This window comes from Arvicanthis niloticus, chromosome 25 (genome assembly GCF_011762505.2).
Source record: "Arvicanthis niloticus isolate mArvNil1 chromosome 25, mArvNil1.pat.X, whole genome shotgun sequence".
NCBI classification, from domain to species: domain Eukaryota; kingdom Metazoa; phylum Chordata; class Mammalia; order Rodentia; family Muridae; genus Arvicanthis; species Arvicanthis niloticus.
In genome coordinates, this window is record NC_133433.1 from 35,719,961 (window position 1) to 35,745,803 (window position 25,843).

The window sequence follows — 25,843 nt, forward strand, 5'->3', positions numbered from 1 at the left end:
TAACACAAAGAACAGTTATAGATTTATATATGTACACAGACACACACACACAATTTGAAAAATGCATCAGTTGAGACCATGAATTTGAAGGAGAGCACGGAGGGGCATATGTGAGGGTTTGAAAGTAGGAACAGGAAGGGGAAATATAATTATATTATAGTCTAAAATAGAACAAATTGAAAACCTCCTACATATGATGCAGGCTGGGGTTATATCCCAGTTAGTAGAATGCTTGCCTGTCATGCATTAAGCCCCAGCACTGCATAACCTAGGTGTAGTGGCATGTACCTCTGACCCCTGGCATTTGGGAGGTGGAGGCAGAGAACAGAAAATTCAAGGTCATCCTCCACTATAGGGAGTCTGAGGTCTGCCTGGGCTCAAAAAACAAAACTATATATGCATAGAAAACCTTAATAATTGTGATCTCTAACTGCTAACAGACAATGTTACCTTTCTTTTAGACTTATTTTTTAAACATTTGATGACAAGCATTTCCCTTAATACTTAAAAAAGAAGACAGGCAGGTGCCATCACTCAGGAGACAGAGGCAAGTGGATCTCTGTGGATTTGAGGCCAGCTTGGTCTATGTAGTGAGTTCTACATAAACGAAGACAAATATAATAACAGGATGTTTTCTTGAAAAGTGTTCTTACGAGTTGGCAAGCAGTAATTCTCAAAATGTGACCTGCCCATCATTAACATCACCAACCAGAAACCCTGCTCAAAATGTAAACTCTTAGGCTGCTTCCAGGCACGTTCTTTCTGGAGCGTTGCCTTTGATTCTGATGGTTGCTTAAGTCTGGAATTACTGCCGACTTAACCCTTCTCACCTTTATACAATATAAAGACTACTCATCTTGCCCAAAGTGCTCTACAACTTAAAATTACTAAGTCCTCCATTTACGCTTGAATATACTTTCTCCATGAAGTTTTTTGTTTTGTTCTGACAAGTTTCTGCTCCATAGCTCAGATTGGCCTTGTACTGGGTCTCTCTCCTTGCATCATCCCTCCAGGGCACTAAGGGTCTTTTGAAAATAGCAACTGCTGTCCCAGTTACTGAATGATACAGAAAAACAAATGTTTTCTGGATCCAGGAAGGTAATCTGTCTCAAGGTGTTTTGATGTTAACACTTTAAAAATGTAACTTTTTTAGGGAAGTGCTGTTCACTGTTCAAACACATGTATATTAAAAATAATAATTTAAATTTCTTGTGGCCCAACCGAAACAGCCAGATTTTGCCACTGGACACCAGCTGTTGCTCACTTCTTGTTAATTTTCTCTCAAATTAGAGCAGTGGAATACATGATTATAACTATGAATAAGGTCAGTTATGGCACTTGCTAGTAAGCGGTAATTTGAAAAAATGATATCATATTTGAAAAATTAATATACTAAAAAAAAAAAAGTAGCCTCATAGAAAACTTTCTCTCCCATTTTCTTAGGACCTTTAACCAGCCTAAATAATTGGATTTCACTTCCTAGCAGTGGTGGTGGCCTTTAGGCCTTTTCCACACCATTCCTTTTCACTTTTGTCTTCCCCCAAGCACACAACTTTCTGCGCAAGAGGAAAGTACGACGGGACACTACCCACAGCAGCCTAGGAAATGTGGTTTCTCTGACTCTTTCTCCTGGGCCATAGAATGGGGGATAAACTACAAAAGAGATCCAGTTAAAAAATACAACTACCGACAAGCCCCGCGAGTCCTCGACTTCCTTTCTGCCCCCACCTCCCGAGTGCCTTCCTCTTCCTCCTCCCCGCGTGCGTCTAGTCGCTTTGCATCACGGTATTTGAAGTTCTTTCTGGACGGAAGTACCTAACACTCCTTCGCGAGAAAGCAGCCGGAAGACTCTCGTTCCCAGAGGGCAGAGCGGAAGCTACGCCTGCGCAGTCTCAGTGAGGGCGTGTATGTCTGTGTCTGAGGGAGAGAGCGAGAGTGAGTGAGTGTGAGTGCGGGGTGGGGTGGTGGCCGTTACGTTCGGGGCAACGGCTAAGGCAGTGGAGAAGTGAGAAGAGAAACAACGTCCGACGCTTCCGCCTTCCCCTAGGAAGAGGAGGAACTGGTAGGGAAAGGAAAGCCATTCGCCCTGGGCCTGGACTAGACCTCGTCGGGCCGGCGGAGGTCTGGCTATGTGCCTTTGAGGGTCGCTTGGGACGCCGAGCGAGAGCCGAGCGCGATGTCTCAGCCGCCGCCGCCTCCTCCGCTGCCGCCGCCGCCGCCTCCCCCCGAGGCTCCGCAGACTTCGTCGTCCCTGGCGGCGGCGGCTACTCCGGGGGGCCTTTCGAAACGAAGGGACCGGAGAATCCTTTCCGGGAGCTGCCCGGATCCCAAGTGCCAGGCGCGTCTCTTCTTCCCGGCCTCGGGTTCTGTCAGCATCGAGTGTACCGAGTGCGGACAGCGGCACGAGCAGCAACAGCTGCTGGGAGTGGAGGAGGTGACCGACCCGGACGTAGTGCTGCACAATCTGCTGCGGAACGCGCTACTCGGGGTGACGGGGGCTCCCAAGAAGAACACGGAACTGGTAAAGGTGATGGGCCTCTCCAACTACCACTGCAAATTATTGTCGCCCATATTGGCACGCTATGGAATGGACAAACAAACGGGCCGGGCCAAGCTTCTCCGGGACATGAACCAAGGCGAACTGTTCGATTGCGCGTTACTCGGCGACCGGGCCTTCCTCATCGAGCCAGAGCACGTCAACACGGTGGGCTATGGCAAGGACCGCTCCGGAAGCCTCTTATATTTGCATGACACTCTCGAGGATATCAAACGGGCCAATAAAAGTCAAGAATGCCTCATTCCAGTGCATGTGGATGGGGATGGACACTGCCTAGTGCATGCTGTGTCTAGGGCTCTAGTAGGCCGAGAGCTCTTCTGGCATGCTCTGAGGGAGAATCTTAAGCAGCACTTTCAGCAGCACTTAGCCCGATATCAAGCCCTGTTTCATGACTTTATTGATGCTGCCGAGTGGGAGGACATTATCAATGAATGTGACCCTCTGTTTGTGCCACCCGAAGGTGTCCCTTTAGGCTTGAGGAATATCCACATATTCGGCCTTGCCAATGTGTTACATCGTCCCATAATTCTCTTAGATTCCCTCAGCGGCATGAGAAGCTCTGGTGATTATTCAGCCACCTTTCTACCTGGGCTCATACCTGCAGAGAAATGCACTGGGAGAGATGGTCATTTGAACAAGCCAATCTGTATTGCGTGGAGTAGCTCTGGTAGAAACCACTATATTCCCTTGGTAGGCATAAAGGGGGCTGCCTTGCCCAAACTACCCATGAATTTGCTACCTAAAGCATGGGGTGTGCCTCAGGACCTTATTAAAAAGTACATCAAGCTTGAGGAGGATGGTGGCTGTGTTATTGGAGGAGACAGAAGTTTGCAGGATAAGTACTTACTTAGACTGGTTGCTGCTATGGAAGAAGTTTTTATGGACAAACATGGTATCCACCCTAGTTTGGTTGCTGATGTACATCAGTATTTCTACAGAAGGACTGGGGTGATAGGAGTTCAGCCTGAGGAAGTTACAGCAGCTGCTAAAAAAGCAGTAATGGATAATCGCCTTCACAAGTGTTTGCTTTGTGGTGCCCTTTCTGAACTTCATGTCCCTCCTGAGTGGTTGGCTCCAGGAGGGAAACTGTATAACCTGGCAAAAAGTACTCATGGACAGCTGAGGCCTGACAAAAATTACAGCTTTCCCTTAAACAATTTGGTTTGTTCATATGATCCAGTGAAAGATGTCCTGCTACCAGACTATGGATTGAGTAATCTAACAGCTTGTAATTGGTGCCATGGCTCATCTGTGCGAAGAGTCAGAGGAGATGGCTCTATTGTGTATTTGGATGGAGACAGAACTAATTCTAGGTCTTCTGGTGGCAAATGTGGTTGTGGATTCAAACACTTTTGGGAAGGTAAAGAATATGACAATCTTCCAGAAGCTTTTCCTATCACTTTAGAGTGGGGAGGAAGAGTAGTCAGAGAAACAGTATATTGGTTCCAGTATGAAAGTGATCCATCTTTGAATAGTAATGTTTATGATGTTGCAATGAAACTTGTTACCAAGCACTTTCCAGGTGAATTTGGGAGTGAGATCCTAGTTCAGAAAGTTGTCCACACTATATTGCATCAGACTGCAAAAAAAAATCCTGACGATTACACTCCTGTAAATATAGATGGTGCTCATGCTCAGAGAGTTGGAGATGTGCAAGGACAAGAATTGGAGTCTCAGCTACCAACTAAAATTATTCTTACTGGACAGAAGACAAAAACTTTGCACAAGGAAGAATTAAACATGAGTAAAACTGAAAGAACTATCCAACAGAACATCACAGAACAAGCTTCTGTGATGCAGAAACGGAAAACAGAGAAATTAAAGCAAGAGCAAAAGGGGCAGCCCAGAACTGTTTCTCCAAGTACTATTCGTGATGGGCCATCATCTGCACCTGCCACCCCAACCAAGGCTCCCTACTCACCTACCACTTCTAAGGAGAAGAAGATTCGAATAACAACCAATGATGGACGGCAGTCCATGGTTACCCTTAAGCCTTCAACAACCTTTTTTGAACTTCAGGAAAGTATAGCCAGAGAGTTCAACATTCCTCCGTATTTACAGTGTATTCGATATGGCTTTCCTCCTAAAGAGTTATTGCCACCCCTGGCAGGAATGGAAAAGGAGCCAGTTCCTTTACAGCATGGTGACAGAATTACAATAGAGATCTTAAAAGGCAAAGCAGAAGGTGGGCCATCCACTGCTGCACACTCAGCCCACACTGTGAAACAAGATGAGATTGCTGTTACTGGCAAACTGACGTCCAAGGAGCTTCAGGAGCAAGCTGACAAAGAAATGTACTCCTTGTGTCTTTTAGCAACATTAATGGGTAAGAGCAATTGAACTCTGATGGTATGCTTTAATTGTGAGTATAAAATACTGAGGTTTTTTTTTTTTGTTGTTGTGGAGAGGAAAAAAAAAACCTGTTTGGTAGTAGATACTAACATGATTATTGAGTATTAGAACAGCATGAAACTACAGAATGAAAATAGTTACTCGACTGTTACCAGATTAATATATCTTATTTCAAAATTTGTTTTAAAAAACAGATGTATCTGTAGTTAAAGCCCTTTCTCTTTCTTTCTGTCGGAGCTCCATCTTGATCCTTTTTAACTTATTTTTAATTTCATTTTCCTGTCTGTCATGTGATTTCATGACTTCCTGTTTGATGAATTGCAGTTTCTGGTGTTTATAGTCTCACTGTACTCCCATCTACTAGCCTATCTCCTCCATTTCCTGTTCTTCCTTCATTATGTTTTTCTTATGTGTTTGCTAGGTTTTGTTTTTTATGGTTCAGAGACTCCATGATTGCAGTGAATAGCTGTAAGAAACAAGCAAGAAAGATGGCAATGGGGTTAGGAATTTCTTTTTGATAACTTAGTATAAATTGAAGGAAAATATCAGCTAAATATGGTAATTTCAATCTTTAGATGATTTGGGATCCTGCCTAGTGGTATGATTTTTGAATTATTTGTTTAACCTTTGTCTTTAAGTCGGTGTTAACCTGCTTTACACAAGTTTTGAAGTATGAAGTAAAATTTAAAGGTTAGTTGTTAGAAGGGACTTAATTATGCTGAGATTAGAACTCTTAGCTAGAAAAGTGCTGGCTTTTGATTCTGTTTTCTCAGACTACTAAATAGTAGTGAATTGGACTATATAATGATTCATTATTATTATTTTTAGTGAATTGGTCTACTATAATGATTCATTATTACTGGCTTATTAAGTTGGGAGCCTACTAGTTCATGAGAGATATAAAAACTGTACAAAATTTCAACTTGATATTGTTGATTTTGGTTTGGTAGGCATAAAAACTGAATTGGAGAAAACAACCTAGGTATTTTCCATATTTCTGAGACACTGTGGTTTCTTAGAGACTTTGTGGAATAGAGGAATGGCTGTGATGTTGGGAATCAGAAGAAACAATTTTACTCTTGGCTCTAATAATTAGTGATTTTAGGAAAACTCCCCAGTACTTCAATTGCTTCTGTACAAAAGATCACTTGTAGTTGATATGAACATGGGTAAAGTATTCCCAGGATTCTGAAAATAACATCCTCACAAAATGGGCAAAATCAGGTATATACAGAAAACATGCAGTTTCCCAAGTTAAAACAGGATGATAATATCGGTCTTTAAAGAGGATAAATTTGGGGTTGGGGATTTAGCTCAGTAAGGCCCTGGGTTCAGTCCTCAGCTCTGAAAAAAAAAAAAAAAAGACAAAAATAACAAAAAGACCAAAAAGAGGATAAATTTGAACATTTACGTGGTGAATATCTCCTGTTCACTTTGTTTATCCAGTAGCTAGTGTCCAGCGAGTAGTAAGCAGTTTGAAGGGTTTTGTTTTGTTCTTAATTGAATTTAACATGTCTAAAGAAAGACTGTATCTGCAGAAATGGAATAGATGGTCAGCATTCAACATTGAAAAGGAGTCTGAAAAGCAGAATTTGGCAATGCGTATACACTGTTGTACAAAGGAGAAATATATCACTTGGGGCTCATGATAATTCTGGTAACTAGAAAGGTAATTTTTGCTGAAGGATAGGAACATTTTTATAAGTCTGGTTTTGGCCTCTCTGCCAGAACACCTTCTTTACCTGATTCCATGATTCCATAAGAGCATTTACTTGGTAACATTCATTTAGCTTCATTTGATAATAGGTGAAAGTATAGATAAGGATTCCATTTACTCCATTGTAGATTAATACATTGACATTAATACATTATAAATCAGTAGTCTTAAATATTTGCTCAGTATGGTAATATATTCTGTAATGAAAGTTAGTAAAAATACTAGCTTATAATTACTTTTCAAAAAATATTTATTTAAGCTTCCTGCATCTGATTTTCTAGGAACTAGTTTAGACTATACTGAGTTCCCCAAGATCCCACCTTCTATTCTGATCCTCTGCCTCTTCACCTTTAATATTACATGGCTGTCCATAAGCCGTAAGATCTTTTATATATATCTATTACCAACACAAAAATTAAGTATAAAGGTGTATTTCTGCTTTAAGAAATAACACAAGCCTGGTATGGTGGTACATAACCAGCACTCCAAGCATTTGAAAACCTAAGGCATACGCATCATGAGCTTGTCTTGAGCCTGGGTTACATAGCAACCCTCTAAAAAGAAGAAAGGAAAAAAAAAAAAAAACAAACCCTAAAGCAAAGTACTAAGACTGGCTGCTTTGATGTATTAGTCTTCTCTCTCTGATTGTTTTTTAATTATGTAGAAGGTACTCTTTAAAAGTAATGTGTTTGTAAAAATATTAGTTTTGGAATAGTTATATACATACATATGACCATATATAGTAATTTGGTGTTTAGATTGGTGATGCTAAAAAATAATAGGAGTTATTTGGAAATTTGCAAATTTCAAAATGTAAAAATTACTGCCTTTATATTTATTTAGAAATAGCATGAAAAATCAAGCTTTACAATACATATTTATTTACTTTCTCACTTATATTTAGTTTTGAATGTATACTCTCAAGTTTGACCAACTTTTGCTTACTATTCTAAGTAGATCCTCTTTATTTTTATATCCTATTCATTTTCCTTATAGCACCTATTACATACAAGCTTGTTTAATTATTTGCTCCTTCTCCACTAGGTTTGAAATCTACAAACATAGAAAATATAACCTGTTTTAATGGATGCCTTAGTCACCTAATGTAGTCCTGCTACATTTTATGATACCAAGCAGATGCTTACTGACTGAATGAACAGATTAGTTCATCAAAATGAATGTATGCTGTGAGCCTGAGACTACATCAGATGAATGGAGACATAATTCCTTCCTTCTGCGAACTTATGTGTTAGCTATTTATCTATTGCTATGCTAAAGCACCATGACCAGGGCCACTTAATAGAAAAAGGGCTTATGGGTCCAGAGGAATAAGAGAATATTTATTTAGACATAGCATGAAAAATCAAGCTTTACAGTACTTATTTATTTACTTTCTCACTTATATTTAGTCTTGAATGTATCCTCTCAAGTTTGACCAACTTTTGCTTACTATTCTAAGTAGATCCTCTTTATTTATACATCTCCATCATGACAGGGAAATGTGGTAATATGTAGGTATGGCATCTGTAGCAGTAAACTAAGAGCTTACATCTTAAAAATGGCAGCAGGAAGCAAAGAGCTTACTTGGAATGGCACAGGGAGGCTTTAAAACTTGTCACCTAGTCCACGCCTCCTAAATCTATCCAAACAGTACCACCAACTGGGAACCAAACAATCAAATGCTGGAGACTTGGGGGATGGGAGGGCCCTTTCTCAATCACATCAGTACAGCGTGCCTGCTAGGGTCTCTCTCTGCTGAGGAAGTCTTCTGATTTTATAGCTTTAATCAAAACATGACCAACCTTGTTTTCTATAGACATAAAAAATGATAAACCTCAAGTATATTCGTCATAGTATTTTTTTTTTTTTTTTGAGGCTGGTTTTGTTATTGAGCTAATGGCTTTAGATGGTTCAGTTTATCACACTGGGGAGGGTGTGGTAGAGCGCAGTGTATGTCATGGAGGTCATGGGGCAGAGAGAAGGGCTGTTTTGAGCTTTTATATGTTTTTGTGGTACTAGGATTGAACTTAGGACCTTACCTTCTTTTGTTTTTAAGTACAATATTCATTAAATAGATTTTTGTATTATATCAACAAAATAATATATCAGTCATCTCGGTATGGGGCATTCATAGAAATAGTCACAGTTGCTTTGAAACATAATGGCAGTACAAAAATTTTCCTGTGATATTTCACATGTACTTTTAATACATTTTATCCAGACTGTTGGAGTTTATTTTAACGTAGTTTTTACAGACTGCCATCTTCATTATTTCTTTTTTTTCTTTTTTTTTTTTTGGTTTTTTGAACAGGGTTTCTCTGTGTAGCCCTGGCTGTCCTGGAACTCACTCTGTAGACCAGACTGGCCTGGAACTCAGAAATCCGCCTGCCTCTGCCTCCCAGGTGCTGGGATTAAAGTCGTGCAGTACCACCGCCCAGCACCATCTTCATTACTTTATATAGTGTTTAAATCAACCCGATTATGGCTTTGCAAAATATACTAGTACAATTCCTTGTAGATCACTTATTTGTATTTTATTGTATGGCAACATAGTAGATATGACCTTCCATAAGAATTTGGCGCATTTTTTTTCTTATTATTTTCTGATTATCACAGCATTATCAGGAGATAAAGATAGGTTTAGTGAAAACAAAACTTGACTGTAGTTTAGTTATCTCATCAGTTTGCTACCAACTTTTGAAAAATGGAGAAGCTTATTGGATTTTATTATACTGTTTTTCTTCCTGAAAGGACTGTGGCTTTTTACTGTATACTTTTAAAATATTGGGCCTATTTGGGTCAATCCCCTGCATCCAAAACCCTCATAACACTTGTAATTTCTTTTTTATTTATTGGTGAAGGTGGTACTGGTGATTGAATCTAAGATCTCATGCATGCTTAGCAAACATGTTTCTACTTACTAACCCATCAGAATTCCTCAGGATTTTTTAGAATCACATTTGGAACTCAGATGTTTATTTTTTTAGGTGATGCTAGATCTCTGTATTATTATTCTCTCTTTATATTTTTCTTCAAATGCTAGGTGAAAGTTTGAAATCTAGGTCATGCTTATACATACTGTTATTCCTTATGTGCCATTGAATGGTTTTACTTATTTATATGTAGTACATCTGTAGTGAGAATAGTCATAAAGTTGAATATGATGTTAATCATATACATTGTACGTAATTTATGTAATTATACTTTGAAGATTAAGTTAATCACTTTATATGATTTAGCCATTTGATATATTTTACTTACTTTTATTTTCTTCCAAAGAATTCCAATATATAAAAAGTAACATTTGGTAGTTTTTTTGAACCATTGGCCTTTCCCTGAATCTGAAAATCTTTTAGTTTAAAAGAAGAAAGAAAAGTTAAACTAAATTAGCCAGCAGTGTAATAGTGGCCTTGGTATTTCTGTAAATATTGACATCAAAATAGGTATTACTCAACCACTCAGATGAATTGTAGAGGAAGTGGCACATAAATTGAATTTTATACTTTATTTTTATTGTACTTATTTAATTTGTGCGTGTGCATGTGTATACACACACCTGTGCATATACTCCACAGCACATATGTGGAGGTCAGAGGACAGATTGAGGGGGTTGGTTCTCCCACAATGAGGGTCCAGGGATTGAATTTGGGTTGTTAAGCTTGTCAATAAGTGTGTGCCATTACCTGACTGAACAATTATTGAATTTTAGTTTTTAAATCTGCCTTTTTAAGGAATACATAACAATTATTGGCCTTAGGACACTGGAATGGTTTGTGTTGAGTCATAAAAATCAAGGCAGAGGGAACTGGGTTTGATGGTGCATGCCTTTCCAGCACTCAGGAGGTGGGTGAAGAGGAAGTATGATTGGTAGTTCTAAGCTAGTCTCAGCTATCTGGTGAGACACTGTCTCACAACAGAACAAAAAGTCAAGGTGTGGTGTGAGGTTAGCAGAGAAGGACTAGCTCTTGAATTATATAAAAAAAGGATCTTGGACTTTTATCTATGTTCTTTTCTTTTCCTTTTTTCCCCCCTTTCTTTTTTAGACATTGTCCTATAGCTTACACTGGCCTTAGGACTCCTTGTGAAGCTGAGGATTTCTTTTGGACTGCTTTGCTTCAGTATGGGAGATTTAACTCTACATGAGCAAAGGGAGTTGGGGACGACAAGACTCAGGGAAAACCAGTTGAGTGGGGGCAGTAGTCTAGGCAGGAGACAGAGGTAGTAATATAGATGGAGAAGGTGCCATGGAGACTTTTATGTGACTGTGGTGAACTTGTACAAAGATCCTGATCTCCTGTTCCCTATCTTGTTTCTTTTACCAATAAAGATAATTGATATTGTGCATATTTATAAAGCAAGACTGTGAATAGAGCCATCATGTTTGTTTTAACGTGATTTGAACTCTAGTAGATGTTTAATTTTAGGGTTATGTATAAACTTTGGATTGGTGTGAAGAGTCATACCTTTTCTTGCCACTTATTAGCTGCATGATCTTGGGAGAATTATATAAGCATTGTTCTGAGCTTTGTTTGCTTGTGATAGTAGAAGAAGCTGTTAAAGGTACCTTCTCAGCTCAAAGATAGGTAAATAATAGCGGCTTAGATGGTATTATAGTTCCTTTAACCACAGAGTGATGATGTAGCATTATCCTTTGTGGAGCAAAAGTTAGTTCTTGGGGGATAGAGAATGAAAAATTTTACACTTAATGTATAAAATTAAATACAAATACATAACATAAACAAAATAGTATAATAGAGTATCTGCTATTCATATTTTATGGGGAGTGGGGCTGATTTGGAAAATAATGTCTGAAGAGTCTTTATGGGGAGATGATGAAAACAAAGAGATACATGACCTGCTTAAAGAAGACATGGTCTGGAGTGTGAAGTACTAAGAAATGTGATATTTTTCTCATTATTCTCACTTTGGCACCTGTTCAGATTCTTAACCCTAAAAGCCAAAACAACAGCAAAAAACCCCAAACCAACCCCAAACCCTGCTACCCCTACTTTTTGATGTTTCCCAAATAAATAATATCCTTGAGTATTTTAGAAAAACTGTGACTATTTAGGATAAGAGTGACCATAATTAAATGAAAGGTTATCACCATAGAAATACATTTTCTAGATAAAATTTGGTCAGTGTGGCTGTTAATAGTGTAGGAGTTATTAGTATATTTGTACTTGGGTGGATTTGATATTTTAACTCATTTTAAATCAAACGTTCCCGCATGTCTTCATTTAAATATAGCCATTTTGGTAATAGTACTGTATTATTAGTAAAAAAATGTTTGTGTAACTGAATGTTCTGGTTAAATGAAGGTTCATGTGCCAAGGCTTTTAAAATTTTATATGTTAAATTGGTTCACTAAGATAACTTTAGCTGAGTGTTACACAGCTTCATATTCCTCTTTATGGTGTGGGAAAGGAGTGCAGGCATATGGTTAATTAGCATCAGGTATTTCCATACAAGACTCAGGGCCAGCAGTATAATTGTCTAGTAGGAAAGACAAAAATTCATTCATTATTGCTATGTGTTCTTATTTTCTATGGTGTAATACAATAATGATGAAAATAATGAAAGTGTAAAGAAGCAGCACATTGACATAGTTCCATTCTTTCATTCTGATGCTTTCAAATGCTATTTTCTTTTTTTCCCTTTTATTGGTAGGTTTGAACTCTGGATCTTGGGCAACAAAAGATAACATTAATTACTTACGTTTAATCTGTCTACTTATTTTCCCCCTGCCTTTTTTCTTCTTCTTATTTGCTTTTAACAAACACATGCACAATAAAATTTTATATTCTGGTTAAAAGTGAGTATCTTTTCATAATCTTTTTTGTTCCTAACCAGTGTTTACCAGCAAGTTTCCCTTGAGGTATTCTGAAACTTCAAATATATTTTGTTTAATATGCTCAGTACTGGTTTGTATAGTTTTAAGGATACTTTTATTAGCTTCTATATTTAAAAATTGAGGGAACTTATTAAAAATTTAGATTGTTATAGTGTCCTGAAAGGTGACGTGGCCCTTCAAACACTGGGTTAGGCTTCTCTGTAACAGTAGTTGGCAGTACGTTTACATGGTCCTTTCCGTGGTCCATCGATTTTCTGGAGTGCCATTGTATCACATCCTTGTTGTACTCGTTCTGGATCTGGCCCTGCAGTCTCTGTTTTGGGCTAATCTGTGTCAGCATAGTCAAGGACGGCGCTCCTGTGTCTGAGTTCACACTTTGCTTTTGTCTTTCAGGAGAAGACGTGTGGTCTTATGCAAAGGGACTTCCTCACATGTTCCAGCAGGGTGGTGTATTCTACAATATTATGAAGAAAACTATGGGTATAGTTACATTCTGATTTTATTCTTGGATAATGTTTCTATCTAAGCTATTATAAACTTGAGAACACTCAAATAGGGGACCAGTGAGATGGCTCAGTGGGTAGAAGCACCTGCTGACTAACTTGACAACCTGATTTTCATCCCTGGGACCTACATGGTGGAAGGAGAAAACCAGCTTCTGCAGTTGTCCTCTGACCTCTACATGTACACCATGGCACTTGGATACCCCTGCACACACATGCATACACATAAAATAAGTAAAATGTAATACTATTATAAAAGGATAATCATGATATTTTATTAAAAATATTGTCAGTTGGCCATAGTACTACATGCCTGTAGTCCAAGTTGGGGTATTGATAGTGGAGAACTCCTTGAGCCCAGCAGTTTCCACCTAGCCTAGGCAACATAATGAAACATCCCACTACCACTTCTTTTATTATTTTTTATTTTTGAAATCTAGTTTATGTCTTTGTTATACTTTTTTCCCCCATACTGTCTTTATTGATTATTTGGGAATTTCACATCATGAACCATGATCACACTCCCCAGTCCTTCCAGATCTCCCCCTCCCCAACCCTTGTGGCCTTACCCCCACAAACGAAAGAAGAAGGGGGAAAAAAAAACCCAAATCCAATATATTTGTGTTGCCCAATATAGTCACTGGAGCATAATCGAACTCCCAGTGGCCAGCCCCTTAAAGAAAACTTGAGTCCTTCCCTACTCACACCCCTGCCAGAAGCCATAGTTCTGGAGAGCTATACTCTAGCAATCTTTATCACAATTTTTAAGATTTCTTGTCAATAGCTTTCTGTCTAGGCTGTTACTTTTTGGAGGCGGTGGGGTGGGTAGGGGTTGTCATAGAAACCTTCCATGTCCCTCTGTGAGTCTGCAGTCATGGGTACTACTGCCAAAGTATCTTTCTTGACCTTCATAGTCAGCAGGAGCACGGATGATGGACTTCCATGTAGTTTCTTGCAACAGCATGGACCATGCATATCCACATGAGATGCCCCTATTTCTTAAATATTTATTTTATTTTAAATTATGTGTGTACATATGTGTGTGTGTACATGAGTGCAGGTGCTCTTAGACACCAGAAGATGTTGGATTCCCTTGAGCTGGAGGGGCTTTGAGTGTCCAAACCTATGAACTGAACTTGAGTCCTCTGCAAGAGCAGAGTACATGTTCTTAACCACTGAGCCATCTCCAGTCCAAGAGACTGCCCCCATGTTTTTTTGAAGTGTGTGCATGTTTCTTTCTTTTCTTTTTTTCCCCTCCTTTAGCGCTTGTGTTTGAACCAAAGGCTTTACTCGCGTTAGGCAAGTGCTCTACTACTTAGCTATGTGTGGTTGTGTGTGTATATATAAGTTCTCACCACTGAGCTACATCCCAGCCTTGTGGATAAGTGTGTGTGTGTGTACATATATGAATGTGCATATGTGTGTGAAAGCCAGAACAGAGCCTCAGGTGTTATTCATGCCTCATGTGCTGCCTATAGGTTTTTTTGTTTGTTTTTTTAAGCTAAGGCCTCTTGCTGGCCTGGAACTTTCCAAGTAGGCTAAGTTAGATGGCCAGTAAGCCCCAGAGATTATTTAATCCATTTCTTTGGCATTGGTATATTAAGCATGCGCCACTTTTTTCCCAGTATATGTTCTGGGGATTGAACTCAGGATTTTGTGCTCACAGCAAGCACTTTATTGATAGATCCATTCTCTCCCATCCCATGTGTGTGTATGTGTGTGTTTGTATATGCGTGCGTATTTATTTATTTATTTAAATGCTATTTTTTGTTTACCAATCTGCCTTATTATCCTGATGTGGTCAGGTATGTTTTCTGCAGTGTAATTACACATTAATACATGTTTATATTGCTTTCTTGCTTCTATTTTGGTTCTTAATGATGAAAGAATACAAGCTGTGAAATTAGAGGCAGAACTGATTACACTGCCTGTGACTGTCCCAGAACCAGATAATAGAGTGTTTTTATTATTTTGTTTTAGTGGTGACTTAGTGCTTTTTAGGTTTCAGGAAACAGCTTGTTTTACATTTAACTTCTTTGTTTATAAAGATAAATACATGTGTATGTAAGTATACAGTTACACCTAAAGGATTTTAAGATCTTGGGAGAGAAGTTGATAGGGAATATATTTGGACCTCATATGTTTTTGCAGAGATGTAACAAGAGTACTTTTAGCTTCAGATTTATCATTCTGGTTTAGCTTATTATTTCTCCTACCTAGCTTTACAGACATTAAAAACAAAATTTTGTGTACACTTATTCTTTGAACTTTTTTCCTTCAAAACAACAAATCCCAAGTAGGCTGCTGTAGAAATGTTGAGAGACAGAAAAGAGCAAGGGTATTATGAGTCCTATGTACCTGTCACTTGGCTTCCACAATTATTAGTACAGTTCAACTTTCTTCTCAACTGGACTGTTTAAGCTAATCTTAGATACATGGTTTTAGAACTAAGTCCTTTTAGTGTGTATATAAAATGTGAAATATTTTACTTTTACCAAATATCAGTGTTCAACTATCAAACAGATGTTTTCTTTCAGTTCATTTGAATCAGGGAACCAAAGAATATATATATTTTAAAAAGGATCATTGTTATTTTAAACATCTTAATTTTATTGTGTATAAAAGTGTGTGTGTGTGTGTGTGTTTATGGGTGTCAGCTTGTTTCGTTTGTGGTTAGGAGACAATTCTTTGCTTTCACCTTGGGTCTTGGCAGTGAGCTCTGGTTGTGAGGCTGGTTTGTTAAGCACTTTTCATAAACTCAGTCACTGTGCCATCCCAGAGACAGGTACAAACTAAGTAAGTATCATACACAAAATATTTGGAACCAGAAACATTTTGGATTCTGGGGTTTTAGGGACACTTTGTATGTACATCATGATCTATTTTGTTGATGGGACTCGAGTCAAAAGTTCATTTGTGTGCCCTACACGCCTTAAACATAACACCTGCAGATAATCTCCTTAAGTAAGTTTGTAGTAACATGAAGCAGTTTTTAAGTCACATGAAGCCAGTTTCATAGTGTAGAATCTTCTACTAGTGGCAGTATTTTGTGCTGAAGGAAGTTTCAGATTTTGGCACATTATGGATTTCAGATTGTTGTATTAGAGGTACTCAGAACCTGTATATTCTTTAATACACTGTATATAGATTTTGAGAAATATGCAGTCCTGTATTAACCCCAGTAAAAATACAGGATATCTTCTATCAGTACAGATTTTTAGCCAGTACCCATTTCCCAGTCGCCATACACTGGCAACCACTGATTTTTTTTTTTTCCTGAGTTCATTTATTTTTCTTTTTCACATTGCTGTATTAGGGTGACTTTTTGTGCATGGTTCCTTTTGCTTAGAATAGACATTGGTAAATTAGCCTGAGGGACATGTCACATCTTCTTCCCCCTTCTTCCCCCTTCTTCCCCCTTCTTCCCCCTTCTTCCCCCTTCTTCCCCCTTCTTCCCCCTTCTTCCCCCTTCCTCCCCCTTCCTCCCCCTTCCTCCCCCTTCCTCCCCCTTCCTCCCCCTTCCTCCCCCTTCCTCCCCCTTCCTCCCCCTTCCTCCCCCTTCCTCCCCCTTCTTCCCCCTTCCTCCCCCTTCTTCCCCCTTCCTCCCCCTTCCTCCCCCTTCCTCCCCCTTCCTCCCCCTTCCTCCCCCTTCCTCCCCCTTCCTCCCCCTTCCTCCCCCTTCCTCCCCCTTCCTCCCCCTTCCTCCCCCTTCCTCCCCCTTCTTCCCCCTTCCTCCCCCTTCCTCCCCCTTCCTCCCCCTTCTTCCCCCTTCTTCCCCCTTCTTCCCCCTTCCTCCCCCTTCCTCCCCCTTCCTCCCCCTTCCTCCCCCTTCTTCCCCCTTCTTCCCCCTTCTTCCCCCTTCCTCCCCCTTCCTCCCCCTTCCTCCCCCTTCCTCCCCCTTCTTCCCCCTTCGTCCCCCTTCTTCCCCCTTCTTCCCCTTTCGTCCCCCTTCTTCCCCCTTCCTCCCTTCTTCCCCTTCTTCCCCCTTCCTCCCCTTTCTTCCCCCTTTCTTCCCCCTTCTTCCCCCTTTGCTCTTCCCCCTTCTTCCCCCTTCGCTCTTCCCCCTTTTCCCCTTCCTCCCCTTCCCCTTCCCTTCCCCTTCCCTTCCCCTTCCCCTTCCCCTTCCCCTTCCCCTTCCCCTTCCCCTTCCCCTTCCCCTTCCCCTTCCCCTTCCCCTTCCCCTTCCCCTTCCCCTTCCCCTTCCCCTTCCCCTTCCCCTTCCCCTTCCCTTCTTCCCCCCTTCTTCCCCCCTTCTTCCCCCCTTCTTCCCCCCTTCTCTTTTCCCCCTTCTCTCTTCCCCCTTCTCTCTCCCCCTTCTCTCTTCCCCCTTCTCTCTTCCCCCTTCTCTCTTCCCCCTTCTCTCTTCCCCCTTCTCTCTTCCCCCTTCTCTCTTCCCCCTTCTCTCTTCTCCCTTCTCTCTTCCCCCTTCTCTCTTCCCCCTTCTCTCTTCCCCCTTCTCTCTTCCCCCTTCTCTCTTCCCCCTTCTCTCTTCCCCCTTCTCTCTTCCCCCTTCTCTCTTCCCCCTTCTCTCTTCCCCCTTTTCTTCCCCCTTCTTCCCCCTTCTTCCCCCTTCTTCTCCCTTCTTCTCCCTTCTTCCCCCTTCTTCTCCCTTCTTCCCCCTTCTTTCCCCTTCCCCCTTCCCCTTTCCCTTTCCCTTCTTTCCTTCCTTCCTCCACTTCCTTCTTATTACCAATATAATTGTTCTTATTTTGAGATGGAGTTTCTCTAACTGTCCTGAACTGCCTCTATAGACTGGGCTGGCCTTGAACTCAGAGATCTATCTGCCTGCCTCTGCCTCTGCCTCTGCAGTGCTGGGATTAAAGGCATGGGCCACTACACCTGACTTCATGTAAGTTTTTCATTTCAGTTTGGTAAATACTTAATGGAACATATGGTCATATGGTGAGTATATATTTATCTTTATAAGAAACTTCTGTGATTGGGGAAATGGCTCAGTTGGTGTAAAGTACCTGCTACATAAGTGTGAGAATCTGAGTCTAGATCCCCAACACTCATGTAAAAAAGCAGGGCATGGTGGCAAGTACCTGTAATCCTATCAGAGACAAAAAAGTATTCCTGCAGCTGGCTGGTCAGCTAGTCTTACCAAATCAGTGAGCTGTGGGATCAGTAGAAAGAATCCTTTGGAGAATGAGAGGAAGATAATCAATGTTGACCTCTGGCTTCCACATGCACACACATATGTACACACTCAGCCACCATGAACATATATATCACACACACACACTCTCTCTATCTCACTCACAGAAACTTCCATATCATTTCCCAAAGTGATTAGATTACTTTTCATTTCTATTAGAAACTATATGAAATTCCATTTGTTTTAGTTTTGTTTTGGATTTGGTAGTGTCACTTGTATGTGTATGTGCTTGTGTGTGTATGTGCAGGTACATGTGTGTGTTTGGGTGTGTGTTCATGTATGTGTGCATGTGGAGGCCGGAGGACAACTACTTCAAATGTTGTTCCTCAAGAGTTACCCATGTTGATTTTTGAGATAGGGTCTTTCACTATCCTAGAGGTTTTTGACTAGGCTAGGCTAGCTGGCCTGTGAGTCCCAAGGATCCTTCTGTCTCTGCTGCTCTAATGCTGGGATTACATACATATAAGAGCATACCACCATTCCTAGCTCTTTTACATGGGTTCTGAGGCTCAGTTTTTTTCTTAATCTAATTTTTTTTCTTGGCTTTTTGCGATAGGGTTTCTTTGTTTAATAGCCCTGGCTCCTGGACTTGATTTGTAGACCAGGCTGGCCTCCAACTCACAGATATCTGCCTACCTCTGCCTCCTGAGCGCTGGGATTAAAGGTGTGTGCCACAATGTCCAGTTTAATTGAAAAGTTATTATTTTAAACTACGTGTATGTGTATGGCTCTGTGGATGTGAGTGCAGATGCTTCAGCTCCCCTGGAATTGGGATTATTGGCAGTTGTGAGATACTAATAAGGGTCTGGGAACCAAATTCTAGTCCTCTTACAAGAAGAGTACTCAATCTTAATCACTGAGCCATCTTTCCAGCTCCAGTTGTTTTTTTGGTTTTGTTTTTCTGTTTTGAGACATGGTTTCATTGTGTAATTCTAGCTGGCTTGGAATTCACTTAGTGATCTCTCTGCCTCTCTGTTTAATCAGAGTAACTTTGACTTCTAAAATGGATTTAAGAAATACTTCCGGGCTGTAGAGATGGCTCAGTGGTTAAGAGCTCTGACTGTTCTTCCAGAGTTCCTGAGTTCAATTCCCAGCGACTACATGGTGGCTCACAAACATCTGTAATGGGATCTGATGCCGTCTTCTGGTGTGCAGCTACGGTGTACTCCTATTCATAAACAAATCTTAAAAAAAAAAAAAAAAAAAAAACTTCTTTTGTTTTCTGCTAGATTTTGTCATCATTTGGTAGATGATGCTAGGTAAAATTGATTGGCCAGCAAGGCCGTTGTGTTTAAGTTTTCTTTATTAGACAGTTTAAAAAAAAATTTACTTTATTTTATATTTAAAATTTTTCCTGTATATATTTCAGTGTGTATTTGTGTGTACACATGTGGACATGCGTGAGTCACTGTGCATGTGTATTAGAGGACAGCTTTTGGAAGTTGGTGCTCTCCTTCCACAGTGGGATCTATGAGTCAAACTCAGATTGGGCTTGTATGGCAAGTGCTTTTACAGCCATCTTACAGGGCCTGAACATTTTTTTAAATGTTAGGTATAGAATTGAGACTTGAGGGGCTGGTGAGATGGCTCAGTGGTTAAGAGCACTGACTGCTCTTCAGGAGGTCATGAGTTCAAACCCCAGCAACCACATGGTGACTCACAACCATCTGTAATGAAGTCTGATGCCCCCTTGTGGTGTGTCTGAAGATAGCTACAGTGTACTTACAAGCGGGGGTGGAGCAAGAGGGAAATGGGAAGCAGAAGCCGGGGAGGGGGAGAAAATTGAGACTAGAATTAAAATAATCTATTTTAAAAATGGTATTGAGACAACATAATGTCCATGTGAGTAAAAGCAGGGAACAGCGGTGGAATATTGGAGTCTCCTGGCAGTTCATTCAGGCTGGCCTTGAACTCTTGATCCTCCTGCCTCTACCTCCTGAGTGCTGGGATTAAAGGCATGACCACTGTGTTTTGTTTTTAATAAATAAATAGCCACTTAGATCTGACTTGATGTTTTCTTTCTTTCATTTGTATGGTTTGGCTGGGCCTGAGGATATGCATAGTGGAAGCTCCCTGATCCTGAACTACAGCTCTCTGGCAGCTTCAATTTTTTTGCCAGTTGACTATGCCAAAAACGTGTTAGGAAAAATTTCTACCTGGATTTTTAGTAATTCACATTTTTCCTACTATTGAAATTAATATTTGTTTGAAATTATAATTTAAATTTTAGTAAATAAAGTTACATTTTCTTATTGGTTTACATTGTGGTTGGGTTTTGTTGTTTTTGTAATTCAGATGTTTAAACTTCTTTTCCTAATTTTGCTATAGGATGATGATTTCATATATGTATCCCTCATTCCCTGGGGAACTACTTTAAAGGCTTTTTTTTTTTTTTTTTTTTTTTTTTTTTTCTAGAATCAGTTATTTTCTAGCAAATAATTTTTTAATGTTTTTTCTTTTCCTTTTTTGGTTTTTGGAGGCAGAGTTTCACTGTGTAGCCCTGGCTGTCCTAGAACTTGCTCTGTAGACAGGGCTGACCTTCAGCTCAGAGGATCTACCTGTGTCTGCCTCCTGTGCTGGAATTAAAGGCATGCACTAACACTGACCAGCTGCAGATCATTTTTTGAAAGTTGCTCATCTATCAATTGCATTCAGAAATTTTATTATTTTGGCCATAAATGTCTTTTCTGTGCTTTTGATAGTATTGTAAACAAGATGTTAACATGTTAAATATCTTTCCTTTTCTTTAGGCATGGCTGATGGCAAACATTGTACTTTTCCACATCTACCTGGCAAAACCTTTGTTTATAATGCTTCTGAAGATAGACTGGAGTTGTGTGTCGATGCTGCAGGACATTTTCCCATTGGTCCTGATGTTGAAGATTTAGTTAAAGAGGCTGTAAGTCAGGTTCGAGCAGAGGCTACTACAAGAAGTAGGGAATCAAGCCCTTCACATGGGTTATTAAAACTGGGTAGTGGTGGAGTAGTGAAAAAGAAATCTGAGCAACTTCACAATGTAACTGCCTTTCAGGGGAAGGGCCATTCTCTAGGAACTGCATCCAGTAACCCACACATTGACCCCAGAGCTAGGGAAACTCTGGCTGTAAGAAAGCATAATACAGGGACAGATTTTAGTAATAGTTCCATTAAAACAGAGCCTCCTGTGTTCACAGCTGCTTCTAGTAATAGTGAGCTCATTCGAATAGCTCCTGGAGTAGTAACAATGAGAGACGGTAGGCAGATTGATCCCGATGTGGTTGAGGCCCAGCGAAAAAAATTGCAGGAAATGGTTTCTTCTATTCAGGCTTCAATGGACAAGCATTTGCGGGATCAAAGTACGGAGCAAACACCATCTGATCTTTCTCAAAGAAAAGTAGAAGTTGTGAGTTCTTCTGTGAGGCCTGGGAATCTTCAGACTGGCTTGCCTGAATCTTTTTCTTTAACTGGTGGCACTGAGAATTTGAATACTGAAACAGCTGATAGTCGTGTAGCCGATGTCCTGGGAGCAGCATTTGCCACAAGGTCAAAAGCACAAAAAGAAAATTCCATGGAGGAACCTGAAGAGATGGATAGTCAAGATGCTGAGACAACTAACACAGCTGAGCCGATGGATCACTCGTGATTTAGAGGCTAATAAAGGCAGAATGTTTATTGTGAATATGTAATATTTGTTGGCTGGGCCACATAACTTGAGTAGTCATTAAAATCTTGTACGTATATAATTCAAAGATTATATCTTGTTATTCAGTGCATGATAGCAAGTGTGTGATTGGCAATAGCTTTTAATATACTGCTGCCCAGGCTGGCTCTGAATTCTTGTAAATTAGTTTAGATCTTTTGAAAGGGTTTCTTCCATATATGTGGTTCATTGGAAGTTCTTTGTCATTTTTAATTCCATGAAAGTCTTAACTTTTCAGACATGAAAATTCTCTTGCTAAATGTTTGGTTTCTGCAGAGACCAGAATTGAAGAGGAAATGATAGTTGTACATGTTTTCATCAAGGTAGCCGTCCTACATTTCATGAGAATGTTGATTTCAAGTTTACCTGAACTAAATGTAGCTTAAAATTCATAAAACACTTTATTAGACTACTTAAAAGTTATAACATTATAGAGACAGCTATTGTTGGCAAAGATATCTTGACACTAGAGACTAATGATACAACATTTTCCTGATTTGAGCAAAGTTGGGAAGAAATCCCTATCCTAGTGTGATAAAGTCAGTGTGATTCAGTCAGTTGGTCTGAGCCAGTATGGCCAGTTATACGCTCTTGTTGATAATATGTTGCCATTATTTTTTTAATCTTGGCCTTGTCAAGTTTCACCTATTATTTTTTAAGTCTCACATAAAAGAGAATGGCATTTTGTTCTAGAATATTTAAAAATAATGGTAGCAGTAGTAGAAATTTCTAATTTTCAGAGTATGTCAGAGTCACAGAGAATTTATCTGTATGAATGGTTCTATAGTTTTGACACAGTGGTGTGTAAGCCTGTATATGCTAAATGTCTCTAAGCCACTTTGAACCAAAAATGTTTTCTTTTTTCTTTAGTGTCTGTAAGATTTTCTGTCAGCTTCACTTGAGTTTGGATGCATAGTTTACTCCAACATAGCCTTAGCATTTGCTTAAGTCTTGCTTCATTAACTCTTCAGTGCCAGTGTCCTCACGCAGCTTTCATGCTTACGTAGTAAAAGCACTGCATAGTCCTAAAATTGGTACTGTACTCTTGTATTCTGTTCTGTAGATTTGTATTTGTTAATGTATTTCAGGCCATCATCTTCCTTTGTTTACTGAAATTAAGTTGAATTTGAATGAACAAATGACAAACGTATGTTAATTTAATCTCTTAGAGCATTCAAAGCCTGGCTCTCTCTGTTTGCACATGTAACAGATGCAGAACTGTTCGCAATTCTACAAAACTGTGTGTCAGAAAATATATTATCAGGTGTTTAAAAATCTCTTCCTGTTCATTCAAAAGGGATGTTGTACTTTAACTTTTTCTAGATAAGGGAGTTTTTGTTTTTTTTCTGTGACAGTATCTTTAACTGAGTCTACATACTGATTAACCCACGTTGTTGAATGTGGAAGGAAGGGAGAATCTAGATGTTTTAGAAGTGTAGCTGAGGTTAAGGTAATGTACACCACTACACACACACACCTGGATTAGTGTTTATCACATCATATTTTGAAATATTTTATCTCTACTCATCCATTTATATTAAAGTACCAGAAAAATTTACAACTTTTATATTGCATACTAATTTTGCATGAAGTAAGATAGCCAAATTCTTAACAATTAGCTGTGCTTTAAATAACCCCACCCCACCCCAATCCCTTCACTAACCACTATTATTTTGGCTTAGTCAGTCACTGAGATATTCTTTAATTTTTTTTTCCTAGTTCAAGCACAAGAAAACTGCTCAATAAGCAGAAAATGTACTGCTTCAAATAAATTATAATCACCCTGCTTTAACAGATGCTCTTCTGTGGCTTGGTATTTTAAGTTAATAACTGGTAGGATCTCAAAGTAGGACTATCACAAACAAAATTTTTTTTTTTTCCAGACACAGTCTTACTATGTAGCCTTGGCTGGCCTAGAGCTCACTATACAGACCAGGCTGGCCTTAAAAAGAGATCTGCCTGCCTCTGCCTCCCAAGTGTTGGGACTAGAAGGTATACTCAACCATGCCTGGCCAGAGACAAATTTTACCTCTGTATTAACTATTTGAATTTAGTGTAAATTATGCACATGTGAACGTTAGAAGATGGACTTAAATCTCTGACAATATTTCATTGTCTCTAGTGACAGTAGTGGTATTTAGGGTTAGAAACTTAATTGGGTATAAATAACAGTTTGGGTTCTCCCTTGATAGAAAACACAGACAAACCAACAACCAAACAAAGAACAGGTTTGAGAATTCATCAGCATTCTTGAACATATTTTAAATCAGTTGAGATTTAAATGGGATTATTAGTGGTTTGAAGTTTTGAGAAGGTTTGTTTTAAACATTTGTGTAGTTTATGTGAGTGTAGATGCTTTTTTACTGTTGTGATACCACTGCTGCATCAGTGGAGCACAATAGCTTGTGATCTCAAGTAAAAGTGGTTTTTTAGCCCTAGATGTAACATAACTGTAATTTAAACCTATTCAGTTCTGTTTGCAGTGTTCACTGAATACTGAAGTAATATTGTAAATATTATTCTTCAGTAATCCATTTTGTAATTGTACCAAGTTTGAGTTGATGACCCGAAGTCCAGGCAGTTAAAGGTAGTGTATGTCCAGAAAGCTTGTAATGAACAATTGCTCAAGTTCAAGGAAACAAGACACTGCCAAGTATTATGAGTAGTATATAATTAGCTCCAAGGGAATGGTCACTCAGGAACTAAAGAGCAAGCCTAGATAGCCCATTTGTCTCCCACCCCTTAAACTATGTTTCAGGTGTTTATTGGAAATTATTAGGAAAGAGGCCTGAGAAATTTAGCAAGTGCTAGTATTTGAAATGCTTTATACCTTCCTATAGTTTTTAGTTTGGTTTTTACAATTAAGCTTTACTGCTTGCAGTTGAGATAGCATTCTGGAATGTACTTGTGAGACTAGCCATAGGTCTTACAGGTCTTTATTGCCATTATTTTAAGGATCATATTCATTGGATATTAACAATGTCTTACTAGGGTCTCTCACCTCAGGGAAGATAATTTACTAGCAACTCCTATATTATTATTGACAAGTTTTGGAGAACTACTTTGACATATCACATGTTAGCTACCAAATGCAAAAAAAAAAAAAGTATTATGTAGTTACCCGCTGTCTGCTACTGAACATTTCTCTAGATATTTAGGACCCTATTATTAAGTAACATATTTAGATGTGAAATAAACTTCTAAGTTCTGTCATTAGTTATACTTCATTTTGTCACTATAGTGATACTATTTTTTTTTTTAAATTTCAGAACATTAATACAGTTTTGTCCTCATTTTTCAACAGTCAATTTAATTGGCCCAAACTTAAATACTATACTCACGTACAAACAAGTCTTGAGAATTTTATTTTTCTTGCTTTTTCCCCCTGGATCTCAAAGCAAGGTCGCCACATTAAGATTCTTATAAAACCAGAGCCCTTGCAAATTGGTTTAAATTGTACTCATTTTAACATAGATTCGAAGTCACTTTTTATAACATAAACAGGTGAATATTCTAGGCTGGCTAGATGTTCTACTTTCCAAGACTATAACAACATTGTATAACATAAGAGGCTCTTCACAGAACAACTCATGGAGATAGGCCATAGTGGTAAGATGTGTATTTAAGAAGGTAACAAAGGGGAGATAGATCACTAATGTCACAGAGTTAATTGCAAGTTCTGCCATTCTTTGAGATGCCAAGTGTTTCAATTCATATTTAATGATACTCAAATCGTGGAAATTTTAACGTTTGTTCCAAAATAGCAGAAACTGTAAAAAAAAAAAAAGAAAAAGAAAAAGAAAAGAAATTGTGAATTATTGGAGAAAATACCATTACTTGTATACCTGACATTTAAAGTTTTTAATTATGGAGTTGACATGTTTTTGTAGTATAATAATACAATGACTATTCTCTTGTAAAAGAAAAGGAAAAACTAGTAAAGAAAAAGTTTTAGTTGATGTTATTTGCTTGTATCAATTACTAGTATTTTAAAATTTAAGGTATTGCATACTTTTCTTTAGA

General features: G+C 39.1%; 1 protein-coding gene across 1 annotated transcript; it reads left to right on the forward strand.

The window, feature by feature from the left end:
- Positions 1-1,859: 1,859 nt before the first annotated feature.
- Vcpip1 (valosin containing protein interacting protein 1) lies at positions 1,860-25,628 on the forward strand. Its single transcript, XM_076924402.1, has 3 exons — positions 1,860-4,883; positions 12,874-12,960; positions 20,892-25,628. Exons 1-3 carry the CDS (start codon positions 2,177-2,179, stop codon positions 21,761-21,763), a joined length of 3,666 nt encoding a protein of 1,221 aa, XP_076780517.1. The 5' UTR covers positions 1,860-2,176; the 3' UTR covers positions 21,764-25,628.
- The last annotated feature ends 215 nt before the right edge of the window (positions 25,629-25,843 follow it).